This window comes from Silurus meridionalis, chromosome 18, assembly GCF_014805685.1.
Source record: "Silurus meridionalis isolate SWU-2019-XX chromosome 18, ASM1480568v1, whole genome shotgun sequence".
NCBI classification, from domain to species: Eukaryota; Metazoa; Chordata; class Actinopteri; order Siluriformes; family Siluridae; genus Silurus; species Silurus meridionalis.
The window spans coordinates 25,744,905-25,772,607 of record NC_060901.1 but is presented as its reverse complement, the minus strand read 5'-3'; the positions used below and the strand labels follow the sequence as shown (position 1 = coordinate 25,772,607).

At 39.0% G+C, this 27,703-nt stretch overlaps 2 protein-coding genes across 6 annotated transcripts in view; both read right to left on the bottom strand.

Annotated features, from left to right (window-relative positions):
- Positions 1–200: 200 nt before the first annotated feature.
- Positions 201–27,703, bottom strand: part of LOC124401683 — a 51,641-nt gene continuing 24,138 nt past the window's right edge. The window contains exons 6-9 of the mRNA XM_046874114.1: positions 1,351–1,413; positions 725–811; positions 577–634; positions 201–446 (exon numbers count right to left, since the gene is read on the bottom strand). Coding sequence (XP_046730070.1) covers positions 437–446; positions 577–634; positions 725–811; positions 1,351–1,413 — 218 coding nt within the window. The 3' untranslated portion in view covers positions 201–436. The remainder of the gene's footprint in view (positions 447–576; positions 635–724; positions 812–1,350; positions 1,414–27,703) is intronic.
- LOC124401427 (Down syndrome cell adhesion molecule-like) overlaps positions 10,914–27,703 on the bottom strand; it is a 29,868-nt gene continuing 13,078 nt past the window's right edge. For 2 of the 5 annotated variants that reach the window (XM_046873741.1, XM_046873745.1), the window contains exons 2-10: positions 13,719–14,027; positions 13,302–13,610; positions 12,957–13,013; positions 12,774–12,836; positions 11,863–11,961; positions 11,714–11,772; positions 11,536–11,600; positions 11,311–11,376; positions 10,914–11,184 (exon numbers count right to left, since the gene is read on the bottom strand). In XM_046873741.1, coding sequence (XP_046729697.1) covers positions 11,346–11,376; positions 11,536–11,600; positions 11,714–11,772; positions 11,863–11,961; positions 12,774–12,836; positions 12,957–13,013; positions 13,302–13,610; positions 13,719–14,027 — 992 coding nt within the window. In that variant the 3' untranslated portion in view covers positions 10,914–11,184; positions 11,311–11,345. Of the gene's footprint in view, positions 11,185–11,310; positions 11,377–11,535; positions 11,601–11,713; positions 11,773–11,862; positions 11,962–12,773; positions 12,837–12,956; positions 13,014–13,301; positions 13,611–13,718; positions 14,028–17,953; positions 18,089–24,524; positions 25,715–25,824; positions 25,915–26,903; positions 26,931–27,158; positions 27,468–27,575 lie in introns of those variants that run through there. The other 3 variants (XM_046873744.1, XM_046873742.1, XM_046873747.1) reach the window with 3 other exon arrangements.

The window sequence follows — 27,703 nt, the reverse complement described above, 5'->3', positions numbered from 1 at the left end:
GACCCCAAGTGTTTAAATGAAGCCACTAATTTGAAGCCCTGAACTGGTGAGGTGGTGAGGTCAAATCAAGCAGAAAAAGGGCCATGCATGCTAACCTTGGGTATATATTCTTGACTGTATTAAAAATATTTCAATTCTTGTAATCCATGTAAATTGAAACTGCTGCTTGCCTTGCCCAATTTTTTTTTTAATTTTTAAAGCAAATAAAAACGGTGATTAAAAAATATAATTTTTATATGTTAGATTGTATACATGTGTAGACACACAGTAACTAAAATATAAAAATTGTGTGTGTGTGTGTGTGTGTGTGTGTGGGTGGGTGTGTGTGTGTGTGTTAGATAGTTAGTTAGTTTTGATGCTGGCATATACTGTAGTATCTCCTGTTTCCACTAGAGGGAGTGCTGATTTTGGAGTTTTCTTGTGGACTACAGTCGAGTCAGATCATCCTACAGGAATTGGAAACACACACACACACACACACACACACACACACACACACACACACACAGCAAACTTAACTCTTGTTACATACAAATTCATTACCGTGAGTAAAAACTGATAAAAGTATGTATTCACCTGCTTCTTCTGCGTCTACTGTCCTGTTTGTCCTTCACCCATCTGTTCTCTCTCTGTCCTATAGAATGAAACCAGACACAGTAAATGCATGTGTGTGTGTGTGTGTGTGTGTGTGTGTGTGTGTGTGTGTGTGTGTGTGTGTGTGTACCTCTGTGTTTCCAGTACATGACTCCTCCAACAATCAGCAGCAGCAGAACCACAACAGCACCACAGCTGATGATGATCTGTTTTGAATCTGAACAGTAACAACAGTAACACAGAGTGAGGTACAGAAGTTTAGAGTATAGAAATCAATTTATTTCTACAACGCTGCTTTGGGACACTGTCCATTGTTAAAATCATTATAGAAATAAAATTACAATAAATTGAAAATATTTTCCCTCAATGCATTTTTATTCTGCCTCGATTTATTAAACTACAATATTAACTTCACTTTATGTTACACACGAGGATGCAATCGTTTTCTTAGCGACTGGAAAACTTGTAAAATTATTTGCACGTTCAAATTAGGTTCTACCCTGGAAAAATACAAGTGGACTTAAATGATAACTACTTAATGCATGATATGTTTGTTCGAATGGTTTTAAGTGAGTGCAATATATGCATTAAGAGAGGATTTGGAAAAATAAAAACTTTTCCAAGTTCACTGGAGGTCATATTTGAAACACATACAACAAAATACATATATATTGAATGAACTCAGGAATTTACATAAAGTATGAAGTATGTGAATATTTAACCTCCTAATAAAGATAATAGTGAATAGATTATTACTTAGTTCAGATGTTTTAGACTGTGGATTTGTGTAGACTTTGGTCACCAGGCCTGGTGTTGCATCTGGAACAAAAAGTAAAGGACAAAAAGTGTAGTTTTTGAGATTTGCTCTAAGGTGAAGCAGAAACCAACACCAAAAAGAAACATGCTTTCTGTTACAGTGGTGTTTAGTACCTGGTTCAGCAGTAGTTTGGATTGCTGTTGTGGATGGTGAAGGTCTTTTTGGAGCCTCTGCAAGGAAAGAAATATTTAATCCATTAGAAACTAATCCAGGAATCATAATCAGATGTGAATGTGGGTCAGAACACAAACACAAATAATATATAATCATAATCAGAAATACAGATGAGGGGCAGAACATAAAACTAAACCTTTGTAGATGTGATTTTGACATTTGATTTATTTTCCATGAATATACAGTATAAACACTGAATGATATTTGATTATACAGCAATAGTAAAAAATATGTAAAATATTTTTTGGAGAGACTTTAGAGATAATTCCCCAAAGATCTCATACAAGATGTTGTTTTACTTCTTACTGTGAGATTGATGTCCTTAATGGTATTGAGGGCAAGACACTTGTAAAATTGTGAATAAAAATGAGTTATTTACCTTTAACACTGAGTCTGGTGTATCTGTATTCACTCTCTGTGTTACACCTGTAATCTCCATCATCCTCTACAGTCAGGTGTGATATGAGCAGAGAGAGATTTCCTGAACTCTGATCATTAACCAGCTGAAATCTGTTTTTGTACTGTTCACTCTCAGGAGATATCTTTTCCCATATAAAAAATGTATACCATATGTATTTCTCCCATCTAAAGCTCTGAGGTTTGGTGTGGAGGTCAGTGCAGGAGCAGGGCAGCAGTACTGAGTCTCCTGTGTATGCAGTGATCTGTTTTGTCGTCGTTCTATTTCCTTCCAGTCTGCAGCCTGTAGGAACACACCAGTTAATGATCTGTTAATGAGCAGTTCACCATCTGCAGCAACTCTACAGAACTACAGACAACCTGTACCTCCTAAACTCACTAAAGTAGGAATGTAACTGAAGATGAAATTGTGAAGAGTGTATTTAATAATTTACTCTTAGTACCACATACACACACACACACACACACACACACACACACACACACACACACTTCCACCACACCATTTACATCATCTTTCATATGTTTTATCACATGATAAACACTATTTATTAATTGAGACACATGTTCCATTTGTTTCTATGCATCAAAATAGTTAAAAGACAAAAACACACAACAATTGGACTGTGAACGACTGTAAGAAAGTTCTGTGAACAGATGAGTTAAAATTTGACATCTTTGGTTCTAATAGAAGAAGATAGAGAACAGGGTTGAAGATGTTAGCAGGCTGCTTTACACCCACAGCCAAACATGGAGGGGAAAGCTTATTGGTTTGTGTTGTTGGGTCCAAACTTCAATGCTTTTTGCAACCAACTTCACTATACAATACAAATCATACGTCATACGTTCATCTGGAGTGATATCTATCATGAAATGGCCTGTCCAGTCACCACACCTATATCCTGTCCAACTGCTCTGAGATCAACTGGACCACAAGGATAAAATGAACTACTAACAACTCTCCAATAAAGATGTTAGTCTCCAACTACCAACTTTGGCAAAGTATTTTCATCTAAATGTTTGTAGGGAGGATTTCTAAATCTCTACATTTATATATTTGTTCAGTCAAAGTAAATTTTCATACCATTACATACACACTGTAGATAAATATATTGTTTGGCTTTTTATCTGGACTCTTACAAATGTTTATGTGTCATGCACCTGATTCTCTGGTCTGTTACTCAGGTGTGTAAGTTGCTAAATCTTTTGTTATGCAGGTCTTTAGTTCACTATCTGATGTTAATGGGATGTGTATGTTGTTATCTAATTAGTTTCAAAGGTGGAAGTGACTGTTGGTTTGTTACTCAGGTGTGTAAGTTGCTATCTGGTCTGTCAATCAGGTCTAAGTGACTACTTGCAGATTACTGATGTGTGTAGATCATTAAGTGATCTGGTACTAAAGTATGTAAGTTTTTTGCTCTGTTAATCACATATAAATAAATATTCTGGATTTTTCATAACAAGAACCATGACAAGTAACAGTAAATAAAAGCACATGAGAAGAAACTGTAGTGAAGTGAATGAACATGATGAACATTTTCTCATGTTTATGTTTATATTTGGTTTGATGGCAGAAAACAGAAAAACAGAAAAACTCCAAAACTCACCAAATCTCTTCTAATGTTTAGTGTTCATCTTACATTCCTGTATCATGAGGAAGTTTACTGCATGACTTTATGTGTTAAAGGCCTTAACAATTTATTAGTACAAACTCGAACTACCAGATTTTCCGATTAGATTAGTTCAGTTCCAAATGAAAAGTCGCAAACTTCCGAGGTCGTGGGTGTCAAGGTCGCGAGTATCGAGATTCCACTCTATTTATATTTAAAAGAAGAGAGATGGAACAGCAGACTCACCTTCAGTGATATGAAGCTGTATGAGGAGGAGAAGAAAACACACCCTCATTCTTACTAAGGACCAGAACCCACACATTAATCCAAAGACTGTATTAGAGCTGAACACACACTGACCAACTGCTTCACCACGTCTGATCATAATAAACACTCTATAGATCACATTCACACTCACAGTTCACACAGGAAGAGCCAATTTAGCAGCATGGCCTTAACCACAGAATTGAGGAAGTTTCATATGTCTTTAGCACATTAGAACTGAGTCTATTCTCTGATAACTTACATTATCAATCATCTAATGGCAATAAACTATTAAACATTATTCATTTTCATGCCTTAAACAAAAGTGACAGTAATCTGCAGTCTACTGCATCACTGATCTGATTTCTCAGTCTAGTGGCCTTTCATGGTTACTGCACCAATAATGCTAATTATATTAGTTCATGGTTTGTTCATATGGAGCCTCCTAACAGGAATTTCATTTGAAACAAATTTCTAATTTAACAATAACTGTAATGACATTGTTTCTGTTGTTGATCATCTTTAAGGTCAAGTCAAGTTTATTTCTATAGCACTTTTCACAACAGACATTGTCCCATAGCAGAGACGTCTAAGGAGTCTAAGTATAAATGGCACATGAATTGAGAGAGCACCAGCTTTTGTAAGGGAGAAGGAAGCACAGCCGTTCCAATTTCTCATGGTCTGGGGCCTGAGAAGGAGGAGGATAGAATGCTTGTAAACTTACAGGTCATGGGATGACTAAGGGCACCTTGGGGCACAAAAAGGCACTAGCCATACCTGGAGTAAACTTCAGGAAGAAGGGTAGGATCTGAAACGTGGGGATACTCTGTAAACCGTGTTGGATCATGAAGCGGGGATAATCCGTAAAGTGGGTAGGATCCGTAACGCGGGGAGAGTCCGTAAAGCAGGTATAATGCTGATAGTGAGTAGAATCCTTAGAGTGGAAACCAGGAGCAGGAACCAGCGGGGAATTCTGGGGGTACGGAGTCCTGAAGATCATTGTAACAATCATGTAGATCCGACAGCCAGTGGGGTCAGAACGTGAGCTTATATAGGGGGGAACCGTTAACGAGTGACAGGTGTCGGTGAGTAGCGCCAGGAGCGGCTGAGAGAGAACCACAGAGGGGGCGTGGCAGGTGGATCCCTGACAGGGCCACAGAAAGGGCCTGTAGATCTCCTACTCTCTTAAAAGAGCAAATGGCCAACAAGAATGCAGTCTTGATCGAAAGATGCCTCCAACATGCTTTGGCCAGAGACTCGAAGCCTCAAAACTCTTCAAAGATATTGTTCTCTTGTAAGTAGGAACATAATCGGGCAGACACAATCTTTTTTGAAATCTTAGATATAAATGGGAGATTTGAAATTGGTCTGTAATCTGTTAGTGTGTTTGGATCCAAATTAGGTTCTTAATAATGGGCTTAATAACTGCCAACTTGAGGGGTTTAGGGATGTGACCTAAAAATAGTGAGGAGTTCATAATATTCAGAAGAGACTTGAATACTTCACATTTTTTCAGTGAAGAAATTCATGAAGTCCTCACTTTTAAACTGTGATGGAATACATTTTTCAGATACCTGATTTGTTAATTTAGCTACTGTGCTAAAAAGGAACCTGGGATTGTTTTTGTTGTTTTCTATGAGTTTTCTCAGGTGGTCAGCTCTAGTAGCATTTAGCGCCTGTCTGTATATAAGCATACTGTCTTTATATGCAATTCTGAATACCTCCATTTTATTCCAGATTGCAGGCTGTTCTCTTGAGGCTGTGAGTATATTTATTATACAGTGGTGCTTTTTCTATAACCTTTGTTAACCAGATGTGGGCAATGGTGTTTAATGTGCTAGTGAGGATAATGTCTATGTTGTTAGCATTTCGTCAAGATTGTTAGTGGTTTTCTATGTATGTCTAAAAGTAAAAATTTAAACCTGGACTTAATATTATGTGTAATATCCCTTTCTACACAGTATAATTATTATATAATTTTAGACACTTCAGAATCAGAAACAGTATCATTGCCTAATATCAGGGGTTGCATGTACATGGACTTTGTGCTGGAGCTATAAATTATTTAAAAACTGTAAAAAGAAAAATAATAATAACTAGAATGTGACATTTCCGGAAGTATTGAGTGTGTCATTTGAAGTGCCCACTGCAAGACGCGATCGTACTTTAGGAGACGAGCATTCGATACTACGCATGCTGTTCATGCTGTACCTCGCACGTCATCACATGACCTGGGGTTCGACTCCCCTCGCCTTGAGTGTTCAGATGTGTCCAACGGTTTGAAGTGTCACACGTCCAGGTCGGAGTGGGGGAAGTTGAAGTGTTTGGCCATGCCCACAAACCTATTAGCTTACTTCGTCCTTAAATTTGGCTCCGACCTGGACGTGTGACACTTCAAACCGTTGGGCATGGTTACAAATATCACGTGATGTCACTATATTACACACAGTGCAACTCCTTATGCTTGGCAGAGTTTGTTAATATATCACATGTCCCTCTTGCTTTATTATTGTGACCTTACCCCCCTTTACCCTATTAGATGTGGGATAAGAGCATGTCCCATTATGCATTCCCCCCACCAGGCTGTTTGATTTGATATATGTGTTTTCCCATTCATTTCAATGGGGAGTGTTTAATTGCCTCTAACTCATTGCTCCCGGGGTTATCGATAAATGCGGTTGTATGGGTGCGATCTACTGCCCACCCTGGATGAGTGGACATACGAGCGTGTGGGGCCAAATCCGGCTGAATTATTTTGGGTTGGATTCCCCATTCATTTTGTATGGGGCCCGGAATGTCACAGAATTCCCAGATTTCCGAGCGGGCCTGTGTTCGAGAGGTATACGGCTGCGACCCACTCTGTCTCCCCCTACGAGTGGATATGCCAAATGTGCATGTCGGATGTTCGAGGGCCGAGATATGACATATGTGTCAAATATAAATGAATGAAGAAATGTATTATTATTATTATTATTATTATTATTATTATTATTATTATTGCATTTATGTTTGCATTTACTTATTTATAATATTGTATGTTAATTACAACTGACATTTCTCAGCAAACTATAGTGTTGATTTTTTATTTATTTAATCAAAACAAAGGCAACTAAATTCAAACTACTGATTACCTCCGCCCTCTGCTGGTGAAACACTCTACTTACCCGTAATTAACCATTTATATTTTAACATTTTAACAAATTACCTGTTGTCAGGTATTTCTGCTCAGTTTCATATTTTCTCACTTATATCTCACTTTGTTAACCAATCCTGTTTAAGAGTAAGCTTAGGACAGCCTTAAATACATATGTACAAAGAATACAGAAATTAATGAATGAAGAAATGGGAAAATACATAAATAAATGTACAGTGAAACCCACTTATCTCAACCTCGGTTAACTCGACAACCCTATTAAGTCGACGTTTTTGAAGTGGAACCGCCAAATTCTCGCTTTGTCTAAGCATTTTTTTATTGGTTATGTCGACTTTTTTTATGTCGCCGGACCCTAATATCTCGAGCACAAGGGGGGGAAAATTTGCCAATACACGTCGGTTATCTCGATCGGCACTGTGCAGCCGCAGAAGAACTCGCGAAAGTGGCGGGAAAATCAAGTCTTACAGCTGCTACAGGTGTTTGTATTGTATACTGGTGAATCTCTGCTGTTAGTTTGTGCACATATGCCTTTTTGTTGTTAAATGTTATGCGATGAACGGGAGGCGAAAGCCGCGCTTGGTAGGAGTGCCGGTCGGAAGGCACGTACCGGGATACGCATGAGCGATAACAACGACCGCCGTGAACCAACATATACCAACAATAAAGGACGGTGAGAGTGTGGAAGTTTAAATAGGAGCTGGTGATGATGATAAACGAGCTCCATATGTGCGCGATTGAAGCCGGGAGCTTCAGAGAAAGCGGCCGAGAAAGCACCTGCCGAAGGGGCATGGCAGGTGGATTCCTGACAGATAAACATGTACTGTATGTATTTTTATAGCATGCCTTCATCAAACAAATCGCAGCAACGCTGTTGTGTAAAAAAACCCTCCAAAAACACGTGCATGCACATTCTCATTTATTAACGCACATCATGTACATAAAGACATTCCAAGCACGTTAATACAGTTGTGTTCAAAATTATTCAACCCCCAATGCTGTAAATGGTTTTAGGGAATTTAGTGTACATTTGTAATTGTATTCAGAATGAAATCCTACAAGGACTTCTTAAAGAACCATATGCAACTAAAATGACATCAATTAGTTTTGTAATACAGTAGTAAATGTTTCTTTTGTGAATTCTTCATTGACATAATTATTCAACCCCCAAGTGACATTCAATCTTAGTACTTAGTACAACATCCTTTTACAGTTACAACAGCTTTTAAGCGTGAAGCATAGCTTGACACAAGTGTCTTGCAGCGATCTACGGGTATCTTCGCCCATTCATCATGGGCAAAAGCCTCCAGTTCAGTCACATTCTTAGGCTTGCGCACTGCAACTGCTTTCTTTAAGTCCCACCAGAGGTTCTCAATCGGATTTAAGTCTGGTGACTGCGATGGCCACTTCAAAATGTTCCAGCCTTTAATCTGCAACCATGCTCTAGTGGACTTGGAGGTATGCTTGGGATCATTGTCCTGTTGAAAGGTCCAACGTCTTCCAAGCCTCAGGTTTGTGACGGACTGCATCACATTGTCATCCAATATCTCCTGGTACTGAAGAGAATTCATGGTACCTTGCACACGCTGAAGCTTCCCAGTACCTGCAGAAGCAAAACAGCCCCAAAGCATGATTGACCCCCCGCCATGCTTCACAGTAGGCAAGGTGTTCTTTTCTTCATAGGCCTTGTTCTTCCTCCTCCAAACATAGCGTTGATCCATGGGCCCAAACAGTTCTATCAGTCCACAGAACACTATCCCAAAACTTCTGTGGTTTGTCCACATGACTTTTGGCATACTGCAGTCGACTCTTCTTATTCTTTGGGGACAGCAAGGGGGTGCGCCTGGGAGTTCTGGCATGGAGGCCTTCATTACGCAGGGTGCGCCGTATTGTCTGAGCAGAAACTTCAGTACCCACATCTGACAAATCTTTTCTCAGTTCCTCAGCAGTCACACGGGGACTTTTCTCCACTCTACTCTTCAGGTAGTGCAAAGCAGTCGAAGTCAGCATCTTCTTTCTCCCACGACCAGGTAGCGTTTCAACAGTGCCCTTTGCCTTGAATTTGCGAATGATGCTTCCTATGGTGTCTCTTGGTATGTTTAACATCTTTGCAATCTTCTTATAGCCATTGCCCTTCCTGTGAAGAGTAATCACCTGTTCTCTTGTCTTCCTGGACCATTCTCTTGACCTCACCATGTTTGTAACCACACCAGTAAATGTCTAGAAGGAGCTGAGTATCACAGTCATTTTAAAGCTGCCTAATTGGTGCTTATTAGGCTTTATTGCTGCTCCCTGATATCCACAGGTGTTTTCAATACCTGATTGAAAACACTTCATTGAACCTCTGTTCTTCAGAGTGGTAGTCTTCAAAGGGGTTGAATAATTATGTCAATGAAGAATTCACAAAAGAAACATTTACTACTGTATTACAAAACTAATTGATGTCATTTTAGTTGCATATGGTTCTTTAAGAAGTCCTTGTAGGATTTCATTCTGAATACAATTACAAATGTACACTAAATTCCCTAAAACCATTTACAGCATTGGGGGTTGAATAATTTTGAACACAACTGTATATTGCCGCCATTTTGATTTTCGTTTATCTCCATCATCGGTTACCTCGATGCTTTTGGCGACCCCTAGGACATCGACATAACGGGTTCCACTGTATATATATATATACATATATGTATATATATATATATATATATATATATATATATATATATATATATATATATATATACATATATATATATATATGTATATATATATATATATATATATATATATATATATATATATATATATATATATATATAGAGAGAGAGAGAGAGATACAGTATATAGATGGTGGTCCATTAGATTAATAGTATTTTATCCAGGAAAGGAACTCCAAAAACACACACCTAATAATAATAATACTCTGTCTCACCAAAACCTGGATTAAACCATGGTGTGGTACTGCAAGCACACAAAAATAAACATCTCCACACCTCTTATGATGCGTGATTGGAAAGAGGTTTCAGACGGTTGTTTTCTGTGAGAATATGTAGTGTAATTACACAATTTCTAGAATAGCATTTAACTTGAAAGTCTGTAGTTTCGCTTTCGGTATAAATATGTGAAATGTGGAGAAATGGTCGGGGGAGGGAGAAGGACTGGAGCAGTTCATCATTACCTGCCATCTACTGTACTACCAGCACTGTGGATACTCCAGGCATCCCTCATACAAAACCTTTTCAACCTTTAGTCATCTGGCAAAAGCTACTGAAGCTTTCAGACATTCAAGACCAGACTGAGCCATCGTCTCTTCTCCAATGCATCAAGTTCCTCAGTATTTAAATACTGAACCAACACCTGATATCTCACCCCAAACATACACTTTTATACTGTCAATGTGGTGCAAAAGATAAACTCCATTGACTTGTCTAAGTTTACAGAATTTTATTGAAAATCTTGTTTACAGGTGTTGAAAATAAAATCATCAAATAATGTTTTTCAACATTGAACATTGACAATCGACTCATTAAAAAAAATTAAAAAAATAAAAAAATGTATAATAATAATAATAATAATAATAATAATAATAATAATAATAATAATAATAATAATAATACTAATAATAATAATACTAATAATAATAATAATAATAATAATAATAAAATAATAATAATAAGAATACATTTAGGAAGATCTAAAACTGCTGCTTTCAAGGTTTAAAAAAATGATGCACACTGTTAAAAAAAGGTTAAAAAATAAATATTACTTAAAAGCATAAAAAGCACAAAAAAATCTAATTTAACATTGCAACAGATTATTATTATAATTATAATTATTATTATTATTATTATTATTATTATTATTATTATTATTATTACTGCAAGTATATTAGTACCCTTTTTAATGCAAATAAAAACGGTGATATAAAATATCATTTTTATATGTTAGATTGTATACATGTGTAGACATACAGTAACTAAAATATTATAATAATAATGTGTGTGTGTGTGTGTGTGTGTGTGTGTGTGTGTGTGTGTGTGTGTGTGTTAGTTAGTTTTGATGCTAGCATATACTGTAGTATCTTCTGATTCCACTAGAGGGAGTGCTGCTTTTGGAGTGTTCTTGTGGACTACAGTCGAGTACGTCACATCATCCTACAGGAATTGAGCATGAATAACGCATTGTTACACACTTATATACTTATTCACACACACACACACACACACACACACACACACACACACACACAAAATGTAAGATCCACTTAGAATAATACACACCTTTTCTTCTGCTTTGGTGTCTTTAGGTGGCCGATTTATCGATGCATACAGAACAGCAGAATCATTCTGTAAAATACAAATAAATAACATGAAACATTACAACCAAACTCTAACACACACACACACACACACACACACACACACACACACACACACACACACACACACACACACACACACACACACACATCAACAATAAATCAGTATGCTCACAGAAATGCTCACCTGTTCGTGTACTGCATCAAAGTGGGTTCTGATGTTACATTTGAGTTCAGAGGTTTGGTAAGATCCTACACACACACACACACACACACACACACACACACACACACACAGCAAACTTAAGTCTTGTTACAAACAAATTCAGCAGCGTGAGTAAAAACTGATAAAAGTATGTATTCACCTGCTTCTTCTGTGTCTTCTGTCCTGTTTGTCCTTCACCCATCTGTTCTCTTCTCTGTTCTATAGAATAAACCCAGACACAGTAAATGCATCTGTGTGTGTGTGTGTGTGTGTGTGTGTGTGTGTGTGTGTGTGTGTGTGTGTGTGTACCTCTGTGTTTCCAGTACATGACTCCTCCAACAATCATCAGCAGCAGCAGAACCACAACAACACCACAGCTGATAATAATGTGTTTTGAATCTGGTTTCTCTGTGAACAGTAACAACAATAACACAAAGTGAGGTGATGCATGTGGTCCAAACACATTCATTTTCATTCTTTTCATAGTAACATCTTAGACAGGGATTTGTGCAGGAGCTTGTGGGACATGTAGTAAATCACATACTATTGCATTAAACACTTACAATCACCACACACACACACTATAAAGGACAACTCTTTAAACAGTCATCATGGAAACTATTGCTCAACATCTGTTCTGTATCTGACTTATTATGTCCTTTTGTATCTGAATCCTGACTAGCCACGTTTGCCTCATTTATTCATCGCCTGATATGGGCCCAGATGAGGAGAAGTTCCCTTCTTAGACTGGTTCCTCAAACTATCTCAGGGAGTTTTTCCTTGCCAGTGGTTGCTACATAGAAATAAATCTATGGACTAATAAAGTACAGCCTCTATAAATATATAGAAATCTATTTATTTCTACAACGCTGCTTTGGGACACTGTCCATTGTTAAAATCATTATAAAAATAAAATTACAATAAATTGAAAATATTTTCCCTCAATGCATTTTTATTCTGCCTCGAATTTATTACACTACAATATTAACCTCACTTTATGTTACACACGAGGATGCAATCGTTTTCTTAGCAACTGTTTCATTTTAAAACCCTAAAAGGATTTGGAAAAATGAAAACTTTTCCAAGTTCACTCGACGTCAAATTTAAAAAACATACAACGAAATACATATTTATATTGAATGAACTCAGGAATTTACATAAAGTATGAAGTATGTGAATATTTAAACTGTTAATAAAGATAATAGTGAATAGATTATTACTTTGTTCAGGTGTTTCAGACTGTGGATTTGTGTAGCTTTTGGTCACCAGACCTGGTGTTGCATATGAGACAAAAAGGAAAAGACAAAAATAAGTGTAGTTTTTAAGTTTAGTGTTCTTGCTCTAAGGTAAAGCAGTAACCAGCACTAAAGAACCAGACTTTCTGTTACAGTGGTGTTTAGTACCTGGTTCAGCAGTGGTCTGGATTGTTGTTGTGGATGGTGAAGGTCTTTTTGGAGCCTCTGCAAGGAGAGAAATATTTAATCCATTAGAGATTAATCCAGGAATCATAATCAGATGTGAATGTGGGTCAGAACACAAACACAAATAATATGTAATCAGAATCAGAAATAAAGATGAGGGGCAGAACATGAGCAGATGTGATTTTAACACTTTATTCCTTTTCCATAAATATATAAAGATATTCATAAAACATTTTATTATACAGCAGTAGTCAAAATATTTAGAATATATTTTGAATAGACACTAGAGTCAATTTCCTGTAAATTAAATATAAAAGGTTGTTTTACCTCTTACTGTGAGTTTGATGTCCTTAACGCTGTTGATGATGTTACACCTGTAAAATCCTCCATCCTCTACAGTCAGGTGTGATATGAGTAGAGAGAGATTTCCTGGATGATGATCATTAAAGAGCTGAACTCTGTGTGTGTAGTGATTTGTCTGGTCCTTTGGGAAGATTTCTTTGTGATTCCCTCCTTTATAAATGGTCCATTTGAGAGTTTGTGGTTTGGCTTGTAGTTGAGAGCAGGAGCAGGGCAGAAGAACAGAATGTCCCACATATCCAGTCACATCCACTGTCTCATGATTCAGTGTGCAACCTGGAGAATAAACAAACATCAACATGCTGCATTACTGTTACAACATCAGATGAATCTGTCATGAGATTATCACTGAAGTAACATTGTGAATAAAAATGAGTTATTTACCTTCAACAGTGAGTCTGATGTATCTGTGTTCACTCTCTGTGTTACACCTGTAATATCCTCCATCCTCTACAGTCAGGTGTGATATGAGCAGAGAGAGATTTCCTGAACTGTGATCATTAACCAGCTGAAATCTGTCTTTGTACTGTTCACTCTCAGGAGATATCTGTACCCATGTATAAGTCTCTTTCTCCCATGTGAAGCTCTGAGGTTTGGTGTGGAGGTCAGTGCAGGAGCAGGGCAGCAGTACTGAGTCTCCTGTGTATGCAGTGATCTCTTTTGTCGTCGTTCTATTTCCTTCCAGTCTGCAGCCTGTAGGAACACACCAGTTAATGATCTGTTAATGAGCAGTTCACCATCTGCAGCAACTCTACAGAACTACAGACAACCTGTACCTCCTAAACTCACTAAAGTAGGAATGTAACTGAAGATGAAATTGTGAAGAGTTTTACTAATTTACTCTTGTTCATAAAGTTTCTCTGAAATATTCACAAATGTAAAACATTTAAAGTAAATAATATATTACTATGTTTTCTGGAATAATGATGAATCTGAAAATAAAATATAATCTATTAGATTTAAGTGGTAATGACTTCCATCATTGAATTCTTATTTAGATTCTTGAATAGGAGAAAAAGTGAGAGAACAAGAGAGAGAGAGAGAGAGAGAGAGAGAGAGAGAGAGAGAGGAAGACACACATGCCTGCACACACACACACACACACACACACACACACACACACACACACACACACTCACACACACACACACACACACACACACATACACACACACACACACACACACACACACACACACACACATATACACACACACACATACACACAGACACACACACACACACACACACACACACACACACATACACACACACACACTCACACAGGCACACACACACACACACACACACACACACACACACACACACACACACACATACACACCACACACACACACACACACACACACACACACACACACACACACACACACACATACACACACACACACACACACACACACACACACACACACACACACACACACAGACACAGACACAGACACAGACACACACACACACACACACACACACACACACACACACACACACACACACACACACACACACACACACACACACACACACACACACACACACACACACACACACACACACACACACACACACACACACACACACACACACACACACACACACACACACACACACCACATACACACACACACACACACACATACACACACACACACACACACAGACACACAGACACAGACACACACACACACACACACACACACACACACACACACACACACACACACACACACACACAAGTATTGATGTAATAGTTTCTATTACTTGTTTACTGGTTACTTCCTCTTTCATATGTTTTATCACATGATGCAGCAATTACACACATAAAAACCAAATAATATCATAGTTCAAAACACTATTTATTAATTGAGACACGTTTCTTTTGTTTCTATGCATCAAACAAGTTAAAAGACAAAAACACACAAGAATTGGACTGTGAACGACTGTGAGAAAGTTCTGTGGACAGATGAGTTAAAATTTGACATCTATGGTTCTAACAGAAGAAGATGAAGAACAGGATTGAAGATGTTAGCAGACTGCTTCACACCCACAGCCAAACATGTCTAAGTGACTACTTGCAGATTACTGATGTGTGTAGGTCATTAAGTGATCTGGTACTAAAATATGTAAGTTATTTGCTCTGTTAATCACATTTAAATGAATATTCTGGATTTATTTGTATAATAGCAATCATTATGCTGAAGATATCACACTGCTGACAATGTTGCCTTCCTCCCTGGACTGCTGAACACTTATCTCGACCTCGGTTAACTCGCTAACCCTATTAAGTCGACGTTTTTGAAACCGCCAAATTCTCGCTTTGTCTTAGCATTTTCTCATCGGTTATGTCGATTCTTTTATGTCGCCGAACCCTAATATCTCGAGCACAAGGAGGGGCAAATTTGCCACGTAACGTCGGTTATCTCGATCGGCATGGTGCAGCCGCAGAAGAACTCGTGGAAGTGGCGGAAAAATCAAGCCTTACAGATGCTACAGGTGTAGGACACTTTTCAGAGCTGTGTGTCAGAGTGAAATGACTCAAGAATTTAATTTTGACACTGGTTAGCTTTTTGTAAAAATGAACTATGATGAATGTTGGAGAATATAATAAAGGTTTGTATCGAGAATCGACGCTGGTTTGTATTGTATACTGGTGAATCTCTGCTGTTAGTTGGTGCACATATGCCTTTTGTTGTTAAATGTTATGTGATGAATGGGAGGCGAAGCCGAAGTGAAAGCAAAACAGTTTATTGCAACACAGGGCAAAGCCAAACACAAACACCTTAAAAGTAAGTATTCCGGTGGTGCGCTCTGGGAGCGCGGTCCACTAAGACCCAAACTGAAAGAGGCAGTCTGTATATATAATCCACGGGTGCGCTTGGTAGAAGTGCAGCGCTGAACAGCACACAGGAGAACGTGGGATGAGCAGCAAAAGCATAGAATTACCAACGGCAGGATCGGGGAATCCGGGATGCGCTTTGGGAAGAAAAGCGCAGCCGGTGAGAGAGTGTGGAGTCCGAGTGGCAACGCACGTACCGGGACATACCAACACATACCAACAATAGAGGACGGTGAGAGTGTGGAAGTGAGGGGGTTAAATAGGAGCTGGTGATGAGTGCTAAATGTGCGCGATTAAAGCCGGGAGCTTCAGAGAAAGCGGAGGTTTGACAGCCGCCGAAGGGGGCGTGGCAGGTGGATTCCTGACAGTTAACAAACATGTACTGTATGTATTTTTATAGCATGCTGTCATCAAACAAATCGCAGCAACGCTTTTGTGCAAAAAACCTCAAAAACACGTGCATGTACATTCTCATTTATTAAGGCACATCATGTAATAAAGAAATTTCAAGCACGTTAATATATTGCCGACATATTAGTTTTAGTTTATCTCGATCATCGGTTATCTCGACGCTTTTTTGGCATCCCCTACGCCTGCGACATAACCAGGTTCCACTGTAATTACACAACAACTGGGGACCCCCAATTAGATTTGATGCAATTCGAGCACTGGCCTCCAAACAAAGCTGATGATGTCACTCTGCATAGTGGTCTTGCTAAGGACATTAATCTGAGTTATTGCATTGCTAATGTTTAAGAACTACAACTCTATTAACTCTATCTATCTGTCTGTCTGTCTGTCTGTCTGTCTGTCTGTCCGTCCGTCCGTCCGTCCATCCATCCATCCATCCATCCATCCATCCATCCATCCATCCATCCATCCATCCATCCATCCATCCATCTATCTATCTATCTATCTATCTATCTATCTATCTATCTATCTATCTATCTATCTATCTAAAAATAGAATAGTTTATTATATACTACCATTAAAAAGGTGGGAAAGGATTTTAAGAAAATGTATTTGACTCTGAACAGCGAAACTCTTGTTTCAAAAACACACCACAAAAGTCCAAGGAATTGATGGTGTGAACAAACTACATGAGTAAGCAGTGTAGTAACGTCCTCCCCACATCCTGTTAACACTGTACACACCACAGTGTTTTAAATATCTGTAAAATAATTGGTACGGAGTCTTGTAGTATGTATGACAAGAAGAAACTGTAGTGGAGTGAAACAGTCTCATGATGAACATTTTCTCATGTTTATATTTATATTTGGTTTGATGGCAAACAGAAAAACTCCAAAACTCACCAAATCTCTTCAAATGTTGTGTTCACTTTACATTTCTGTATCATGAGGAAGTTTACTGCATGACTTTATGTGTTAAAGGCCTTAACTGATATACAGTGCAACCTCGCTACTCGCGGGAGTTACATTCTATGACCCCTGTACATGTACTGTACTGTAAACTCAAGAAACATTGTTAATTACTTGTCATAAATGTTTTATTTACTACTTTAACTGATTAATACAATAAAATAGTATTTCAAAAATGTTTATGTAATTTATAACTACAATTAGTAGATTTATCTGGTTAGATTAGACCGGGTCCAAATGAAAAGTCGCAAACTATCGAGGTCGTGATTATCGAGGTTCCACTCTATTTATATTTAAATGGAGAGAGAGAGAGAGAGATAGTGAGAGAGAGAGAGAGAGAGAGAGAGAGAGAGAGAGAGAGAGAGAGAAAACAGCAGACTCACCCTCAGTGATTTGAAGCTGTATGAAGAGGAGAAGAAAACACACCCTCATTCTTACTGAGGACCAGAACCCACACATTAATCCAAAGACTGTATTAGAGCTGAACCCACACTGACTGACTGCTTCACCACGTCTGATCATAATGAACACTCTATAGATCACATTCACACATTCACAGTTCACAGAGGAAGTTAAAATGTAGCAACACGGCCTTGACACAGAAATGAGGAAGTTTCTTATGTCTTTTGCACATTAGAACTGAGTCTATTCTCTGCATGCTTACAATATTAATCATCTAATGGCAATAAACTATTAAACATTATTCATTTTTATACCGTAAACTAAACAAAGCCTTTTATTTACTTACAAACATGCATATAAGATTGTGCATAACATAGTGATAGTAATCTGCAGTCTACTGCATCACTGATCTGAGTCTGATCTGAACTCTCAGTCTAGTGGCCTTTCATGGTTACTGCACCAATAAATTTAATTATATTAGATTATGTAATTTTTTTATGGAGACTCCGAACAGGAATTGACAGGTGATGACATTGTTCCTGTTGTTGTTTGTCTTCAACAGTAAGCTGTGTAATATCCCTTTCCACACAGTATAGTTATTATATCATTATAGACACTTCAGAATCAGAATTGTATCAGTATCATTGCCTAATATCAGTGCTTGCATGTACATGGAATTTGTCATGGTGTTCTGGAGCTATAAAATATTTTAAAAAATGTGAAAAGAAAAATATTTATAACTAGAATGTGACATTTCCTGAAGCACCAGGCGTGTGCCGTTTTTAGTGCCGACTGTGAGACGCGATCGTACTTTGGGAGACGAGCGTTTCGATACCTCACATGCTGTTAATGCTGTACCATCACATGACCCGGGGTCCGACTCCCCTGGCCGTGTCGAGTGTTCACATGTGTCACACTACCATGTCACCAGACTTGTGTCATTTCAAGTTTTCTGCCCATGTGACATCGTGTGGTGTCGATATGGCACTCCACTGGAGATTCCTAAGACCGTGCCAAACGGTTTGTGGTGTCACACGTCCAGGTCATAGCCAAATTCAACGACGTGTTAAGCTAATAGGTTTACGTGGTGGGCATGGCCTAACATGTCACCATGTAACTTGGCACAGTGGGGGAAGTTACATGGTGACATGTTAGGCCATGCCCACCTCTGGGGTTTGAGGGGTATACGGTTGCAACCCACTCACCGAGATATGACACGTGTTTTCTGCCCCATTCATTTTATATGGAAGTAAATTTGCCCTTTTTGGTCATGTGATCAAAAACAGTTGGGTTAGGGTTAGGGTTAGCGACCAGACCACACATTTTGAGGGATCATTTGTGGTGTTGTGGCAAAAAATGCAGGACGAGTTACGAGAAAATTTCTTCTTTTCATGCACCACTAATAATAAAATCTTGAGTAAAGACAAGAGAGAGAGAGAGAGAGAGAGAGAGAGAGAAAGAGAGAGAGCAAGAGAAAGAGAGAGAGAGAGAGAGAGAGAGAGAGAGAGAGAGAGAGAGAGAGAGAGAGAAAGAGAGAGAGAGAGAAAGAGAGAGAGAGAGAGAGAGAGAGAGAGAGAGAGAGAGAAGAGAGAGAGAGAGAGAGAGAGAGAGAGAGAGAGAGAGAAAGAGACTTTGACTTTTACACTCCTTTATTTAACACAAGTCACGTAATATCCTGGATGGTATCAGGTACTAAGGCAAAGGAGTTAAACAAAAAGATAAATAGTCAAACATAATAAATATAATAAATAAATAAACAAATAAATAAATATATATAAACATTAAACAGACATTAATAAAACAAGACAATGACAGGTTCTAAAAAAAAAATGGGGGTGGGTGTAAACGTTTAGCCGAGCCCTGGTGCAAAGTTCAATTCCCTGTCTTTCAAAAAACAAAGAGCTGCTCCACAACACCACACAGTCTCAAACATCTCCAGATCCCCCATACTCTTGTAAAAGTTAAAATCAACAAAAATCCTGGATTTTGTCAGTCTGGAGAAGATTCGAATGGCATCACAGTCAGTGTCCTAAACTATTTTGTTCTTTCTGCTCAGGTATATTGCCATTTTAGCTTGACCAAAAATAAAATTAATCAACTGACACACAAACCTGTTTTTCCTGCTGTACTTAAAACCCAGAATAAAACACTGAAGAGTAAAAGTCACATTCAAGGAACTAAAAATACATTTTAAAAACTCAAAAAAAGAATGCAACCTGGAGCATTGAGTAAAAGCATGAAAAACAGTCTCTCTCTGTGAACAGAACGGACAGTCTTGTAAAACATTGGGGTTTAAAACAGAAATAAAAGAGTTCACAGAGATAATGCAGTGTAAAATCCTCCACTGGAGGTCGGCAGCTTTTTTAGGTAATGGTGGTTTGTACAGTGCCTCCACTCTGGCTTAATATCATTGTTAAAACCAAAAAAATTCCTCCACTGGGTGTCCACCCTCCCACTCAGTTTCTTCTTGTTTAAAACTTTAACACAGGCCCTGTAGAGCAGCTTCCCCGTCACTGTCCCAAAGTTCATCTCCCCTTCGCCCCTGCACTCCAGGAGGGGGCCACCACATCCGTCGAGGTCCGGAGCAATGTCCAGCTGGGGAAAGGGTTCCTCCTCTGCGGACCGCTCGCCGATTATATAGTCCTTCAGCTGAACACGCTCCTCTGCCGTTAATGTAGACCTCCATCTCAGCAGGAGCTGGTTAGCTATGCGCAGGGATCGTAGCCCTATATGTACAGCCAGGTCTTCCCCTCGTGACAGGTCTGTCCCCGCAATGTTCACCAGCTCCCCGAGTGTGACGATCCCCGAGGCGATCATGGCCCTGGACAGTGTGGGGGTGGTCGCACCGGAGATGTCCAGCCGACTCCCATTGACTAGTGGCTCCTTCAGCAGCCAGTGTAGTGTTCTGCAGCCCTTTATCCTCTTCTTAAAGAAAGTCCATATTTTTAAAAGTCCGCGGTAAAAGACTGGTAACCCAGTAACATTCAGCGTGCCCGTGTCCGTTAAAAACAAAGTGCTGTCCAGCCCGAGTCCTCCTGCCATGCGCAAAAGTCCACTGGCCGCTGTCCTCCATACCAGTTTCCTGGGCCCGGTTAAGAGTCTCTGTATAAACTGGAGGCGAAAGGCCGCCGTCCTGCTGGCGAGGTCATGTTGCAGGAGACCCACAGCGACAGCAGTAATGCTGCTGATTGGGTGAAGGAGTGGGACGGGTTGGCGATTTTAAGTCACAACACGTCGCTTAGTGGTGGTGTTGCCTTGCTTTTTACTCGCAATTTTATTCCTGTTTCTTACAATGTAGAAGAAATTTTAAACGGGAGGCTTTTAAAAGTAAATGCTTTTTATGAGAGTGAGGTTTTTGTTTTTATCTGTGTGTACGCTCCCACCAGTGCAGTGGAGAGAATGACGTTTTTAGACAAACTTAATGATGTTATTTTAAACTGCAGCACTGCAGAGTTTTTAGTTTTGGGAGGGGATTTTAACTGTACAGCAGAAAATATAGACAGGAATCATGCAGAACCTCATACGCCTTCTCGTAAGCGTCTGTGGGAGTTGGTGGAGACCCATGATCTCTGTGACGTATGGAGAAATTTCAATAAAAAACAGAGGCAGTACACGTGGGCTCACTCCATCGACAACACGCTCTCCCTGGCGAGATTAGATCGATTTTATGGTTTTAAGCATCAACTGACTTGTTTTATAAGTGTTTTATTTTTCCAGTAGGCATCTCAGATCATTGTATGGTTCAGTGCACCATCGCTAAAAAGAATGTTAAACCTAGGAGTGCCTACTGGCATTTTAACACTGCACTTTTAGAGGATGCTAATTTTAGAGAGTCTTTTATTTTTTTATGGAATTGTTTTAAGCATGAAAAGGCAGCTTTTGACTCCCTACAGCAATGGTGGGATGTAATCAAGGCACAAATTAAGATTTTCTGTCAACAGTACACTCTCAATGTCACGAGACATTGCCAGATCTCTGAAAGCTCTGGAGATAGAGACGGTGGAACTCCAACGTTTGGAGGCCACAGGAAGTCGAGGGCATATTGAAGCCCTCAAATGCAAAAAAGCCAAAATGAACGACCTGTTGGGTACTGCAGTGCAGGGGGCGCTGGTCCGGTCACGCTTTAAAAGCGTCACTGAGATGGATGCTCCTTCTAAGTTCTTCTTCAGTTTAGAGCAAAAAAATGGACAGAAAAGGTTTTTGCATGCTGTGCGGATGGAATCAGGGGATCTCGTATCAGAGCCTTCTGAAATTCGCCAGCAGACAGTCAGTTTCTATTCTAAGCTGTATAGCAGCGAGAGGTCAGGGGCACAAGAGCTGGAAGTGAGCTTCCTCAAGGATCTGCCTAGGCTCACAGAGTCAGTGGCCGGAGAGTTGGACAGGGAGCTGTCCCTCTCTGAGCTTCAGGAGGCTCTCCAAGGCATGAAGAATGGGCGGGTGCCAGGAATAGATGGTCTCCCCGTCGAGTTCTTCAAGGCATTCTGGGAAGTAATAGGGCAGGATGTGCTGGAGGTTCTGAGGGAGAGTGTGAGAGGTGGTCAGCTCCCGTCAAGCTGCAGGAGGGCCGTTTTGACCCTGCTGCCAAAAAAGGGAGACCTGACCCAGCTGAAGAACTGGCGCCCGGTGTCGCTACTGTGCACTGACTGCAAGCTGCTGTCGAAGGCATTGGCATCAAGACTGACAAAGGTGATGGGGCAGATCATTCACCATGACCAGACGTACTGTGTGCCTGGCAGGTCGATATTTGATAACGTTTACTTAATTCGTGACATTGTGGATGTCTCCAGGCTATTGGGCGTGAGGACTGGTCTGATTTTCCTAGATCAGGAAAAGGCTTTTGACCGGGTTGAGCATGAATACTTGTGGAAGGTGCTGGAAAGCTTTGGGTTCAACCTCGGTTTCATAGCCATGATCAAGGTGTTGTACAGCGAAATTGAGAGTGTACTGAAGGTAAATGGTGGTTTATGTGCTCCTTTTAGAGTGTACAGAGGGATCAGGCAGGGCTGTTCACTGTCAGGAATGCTGTACACTCTTGCAATCGAACCTCTTTTAATCAACCTAAGGGGTTCTCTTTCTGGTTTTAATATTTCACGTGCCAATGCTTCACTTTACCTGTCGGCATATGCGGATGACTTGGCAGTATTGGTGGGATCCCAGTCTGATGTGGATGTTTTAACTGATGTTTTAGGAAGGTTTGAACTTTTATCATCAGCAAAAGTGAACTGGAGAGAAAAAGAGAGAGAGAGAGCAAGAGAAAGAGAGAGAGAGAGAGAGAGAGAGAGAGAGAGCAAGAGAAAGAGAGAGAGAGAGAGAGAGAGAGAGAGAGAGAGAGAGAGAGAGAGAGAGAGAGAGAGAGAGAGAGAGAGAGCACAGACTTACCTTTTGTTATATGAAGCTGTATGAGGAGGAGAAGAAAACACAGCTGCATTCTTAATGTAAACTTGAACCCACACAATAATCCAAAGAGAGAACTACAGCTAAACACACACTGACTGACTGCTGCATGTGTCTGATCATAATGAACGCTCTAAACATCTCACACTGCAAGTTTACTCATTTACTTTCTTCACACCTCCACAGGAAGTGCAACCAACCACAGGAAGTGCAAATTTAGCATCATGCTACTGACCATGTGAAAGTGTGTGAAATAAAGTAGGCCAAAAGCACAATGCTGCAGAAAAACACACAAATCCCAAACACTGTAATAAAACAAGAAAATGATAAAAGACACTTAAATGAGAAATTTAATATAAAATATGCAAATAAATCTAACCATATACTCTATAAAGAGTACATTTATTTTGTTACCATTAAATATATGCCATGGGGCATTTCAGTTCTCTTCCAGCAGAGGTCACTCTCACATGATAGAACCATTACACCTTTTTTATTTAATCATTATGTCTAACTGGCATCAGGTAGTTTATAGCTTCCTGGTCATGACGTCACCCTGCTGGTATTGGACAGATTACACACGTGATTCAGAGCGTGTACAATGCGGAAGTGTTCTCAAAGCGTTGTGCCCTCTGCTGGTAAAAACACTGTTCTCACCCATAATTAACCATTTATATTTTAAACATTTTGCCAAACTATTACATTATAAATGCTTATTTCTGTTCTATTCCAAACGAGGTCTCTTTAACATGATGGAATTTTTGGCACAGAATAAACTCAGACAAACAATAAACCTTTAAACCGTTTTTTAACAATTATCTCTAAATGTTTTTAGCTATTTCTCTTGAGTTTCTTTTTTTTTTTTTCACTTTTTTCTCAATTTGTTTACAAATCATGGTTTAGAGTGAGTTTAGGACAGCCTACATTATTAATACCTGATATGTACACAGAATACAGAACACAGAAATAAATGAATGAAGAAATGTGGAAATATTTAAATAATAAAAAAAAATCCAAAAACAAACATATGTATAAATAATGAATATAAAAAAATAAATGTAGGAAAAAATAAAGAGATAGATAGATAAATTTATCAGAATGTATTTTTTTGCATTAATTTACACATACTTATTCATGTAAAAAATGTAATATACATAGCAATATTTTTTTACATTAAACCCCCAAAAAAATTTATAAAAATACAGCAAACCCAGTGACCTCTTCTGCCCTCTGCTGGTAGAAAAAAATGTTCACACAATTCCCACACATATAACCAAACATGAGTCAATTGAATTTTAAACATTTCGGTGTTAAACTATTAGAATTCAAATGTTATGAGACTTTTTCTGGATTATTGCACAATTAGTGCATTTACAGCTTAATAGAACTGTTCAGGTAAAATCTGAGAGGGTGACAGACTTCCTGAGTTCTAAATCAAGATTTATATTCATCAAGTGCTGACTCTGTACTACACACTGAATATCTGATCAAATTCATCCCAGGACCAAACCTTTATTAAAGCTCTAATATCCACCTGTCTAAGCTGAGAGGAAGAGATCCTCCAACTGTTCTGAAAAAGTTTTTAAAACCTTTATTACTTATCATTTGCTCTCTGCTTGTTAAATTGACGTTTAACTATAAAAGGCAATTAATTTCTCATGTTCCCTCCAGCTGCAATCATTCTGCAAGTTGTGAATCAAGAAATCAAACAAGTCTTTTAGATGAATAGTATTTTATCCAGGAACACCAAAAACAGACATCTAATAATACTCTGTGGTCATGGGGTTGGTGTAGCAACCATTTATAGTGCCCTTCTTAATGTTTGTCAGATATTAGGATTTAAGTTTAAATCATTTGAAGTGCTCGTTTTTAAAGTTGTACTTTCAGACTTACATAGAATACCCCTACTATCTCTCGCTCTGGCCACTGTGTACAGACCCCCAGGCCCCTATGCTGATTTTCATTAAGAGTTTGCTCATTTTCTTTCAGACCTCTTGATCATCTTATTAAACTCTGTTGGGGTTAAACCAAACATCACTAGAACGACTCATTGTTTTAATCACACACTAGACTTAATAATGTCCCATGGAGCAGACGTCACTGATATAAAGATATTTTACCTCAGAGTGATGACATCACATTTTGTCCTTTTAACTACATAAAGAAAAAAGAGAAGGATATCTACAATATGCTAAAAACAACAGATCAGCAAAGCTTTCATTTTGTGGACCAAGTTGCTCTCTGGTCTGGTAAAAAGCTGATGCTGTTCATGTCTTCTGTTGATCTTCTCTACTGTAGACTCACTGTTCCATCTCCATCACCTCTGCTGTATTGAACTGTATTAGGACCTGAAGGGTAAAATAAACAAGAAACGCTCAGTTCATGAAGATACAATGATGTGTAAGTGGAGGAACCATTTCCACCGACTAGTAAAATTACAAGAGCTTGAAACTTGTACCTTTCTTTTTGGTGGGGCAGTAAACCACAGCCACAATGATGTGCAGAAAGATCACAGTCACCACAGCGAAGGGGAAGTAGGGAAGAGACTCTGGAGAGACGTCATCAATATCAGTCATAACATTACTTTATTTAAACATTTACACTGTTCAACTTTATATACATCTGGGAACTGAGGAGACAATTTGCTGGATATTTGTTGGAGAAATGTTGTCCTATTAATGTCTGACATAGGATTCTAGCTTCTCAACAGACCTGGTGTCAAGGATTCCCCTGCCATGCCCCCCTTGGTAGCTGTCAGGGATCCCCTGCCACGCCCTCCTCGGTAGCAGTCACCCTGCCTTGTTTTGCCGCGCCGGCTTTGATTCCTGACAGCTGTGGCTCGTTAAGGAGATGACTATATAAACTCACTTTCTCGAGTCACAGGCTGTCGGTTTTTGAATGTCATGCTGCTGATCGCCTGGATCCCGTACAACCAGCCTTTCCAGCTGGTTAGGTCTCCTAACTCCGTTTCCATGTTGGATTACTCTTTGCCATCAGAGTTTACTTCCGTTTTCCGGACATCCCTTTTCGTGTAGGATTACTATTCCCGAGCGGATAACTATCGATGTGTGGCTCTCCATGACTTGTGTGTGTTTTGTGTTAAATAATCTATGATTGTGTTACTTCCGCTTTCTCATCGTGATCGCGACCCTGACACCTGGGTCTTCTTTGTCATTTTATTAGTTTTTTTATGATGCATAAGTTCAGCACTCAGACTCTTTTACTACGAATCCATGCTGATGTGAAAAGTGTAGTTTGTGAGTTTAGTGTATGAGATTTGCTCTATGGTGATGCATTAACCTTCACAAAATTTTAACTAAAACTAAGGTTTATACACTCGAAAAATATGAATGGAATGAAATGCTCGCTAGGTCAAATATGTGTTTCATTGTCATACAATGGGTACACTTTTTGAATACTTTCACAATTCTATAAAACATCTGGATCATTTTTTTTAGGATAATTGGAAGACCTTTCATTTTCTGAAAATAATAGACAAACAAAAAACAACATAAATGAAGATTTATCAATCATTACCTTTTTCAGACTGTGGATTTGTGTAGACTTTGGTCACCAGGCACAAACACAAATAATATACAATAATAATCAGAAATACAGATGAGGGGCAGAACATGAGCAGATGTGACTTTAACACTTTATTCCTTTTCCATAAATATATAAAGATATTCATAAAACATTTTATTATACAGCAGTAGTCAAAATATTTAAAATATATTTTGAATAGACACTAGAGTCAATTTCACATAAATTAAATATAAAAGGTTGTTTTACCTCTTACTGTGAGTTTGATGTCCTTAACGCTGTTGATGATGTTACACTTGTAATCTCCTCCATCCTCTACAGTCAGGTGTGATATGAGTAGAGAGAGATTTCCTGGATGATGATCATTAAAGAGCTGAACTCTGTGTGTGTAGTGATTTGTCTGGTCCTTTGGGAAGATTTCTTTGAAATTAGGTTCTTTATAAATGGACCATGTGAGAGTTTGTGGTTTGGCTTGTAGTTGAGAGCAGGAGCAGGGCAGAAGAACAGAATGTCCCACATATCCAGTCACATCCACTCTCTCATGATTCAGTGTGCAACCTGGAGAATAAACAAACATCAACATGCTGCATCACTGTTACAACATCAGATGAATCTGTCATGAGATTATCACTGAAGTAACATTGTGAATAAAAATGAGTTATTTACCTTCAACAGTGAGTCTGATGTATCTGTGTTCACTCTCTGTGTCACACCTGTAATCTCCTTCATCCTCTACAGTCAGGTGTGATATGAGCAGAGAGAGATTTCCTGAACTGTGATCATTAACCAGCTGA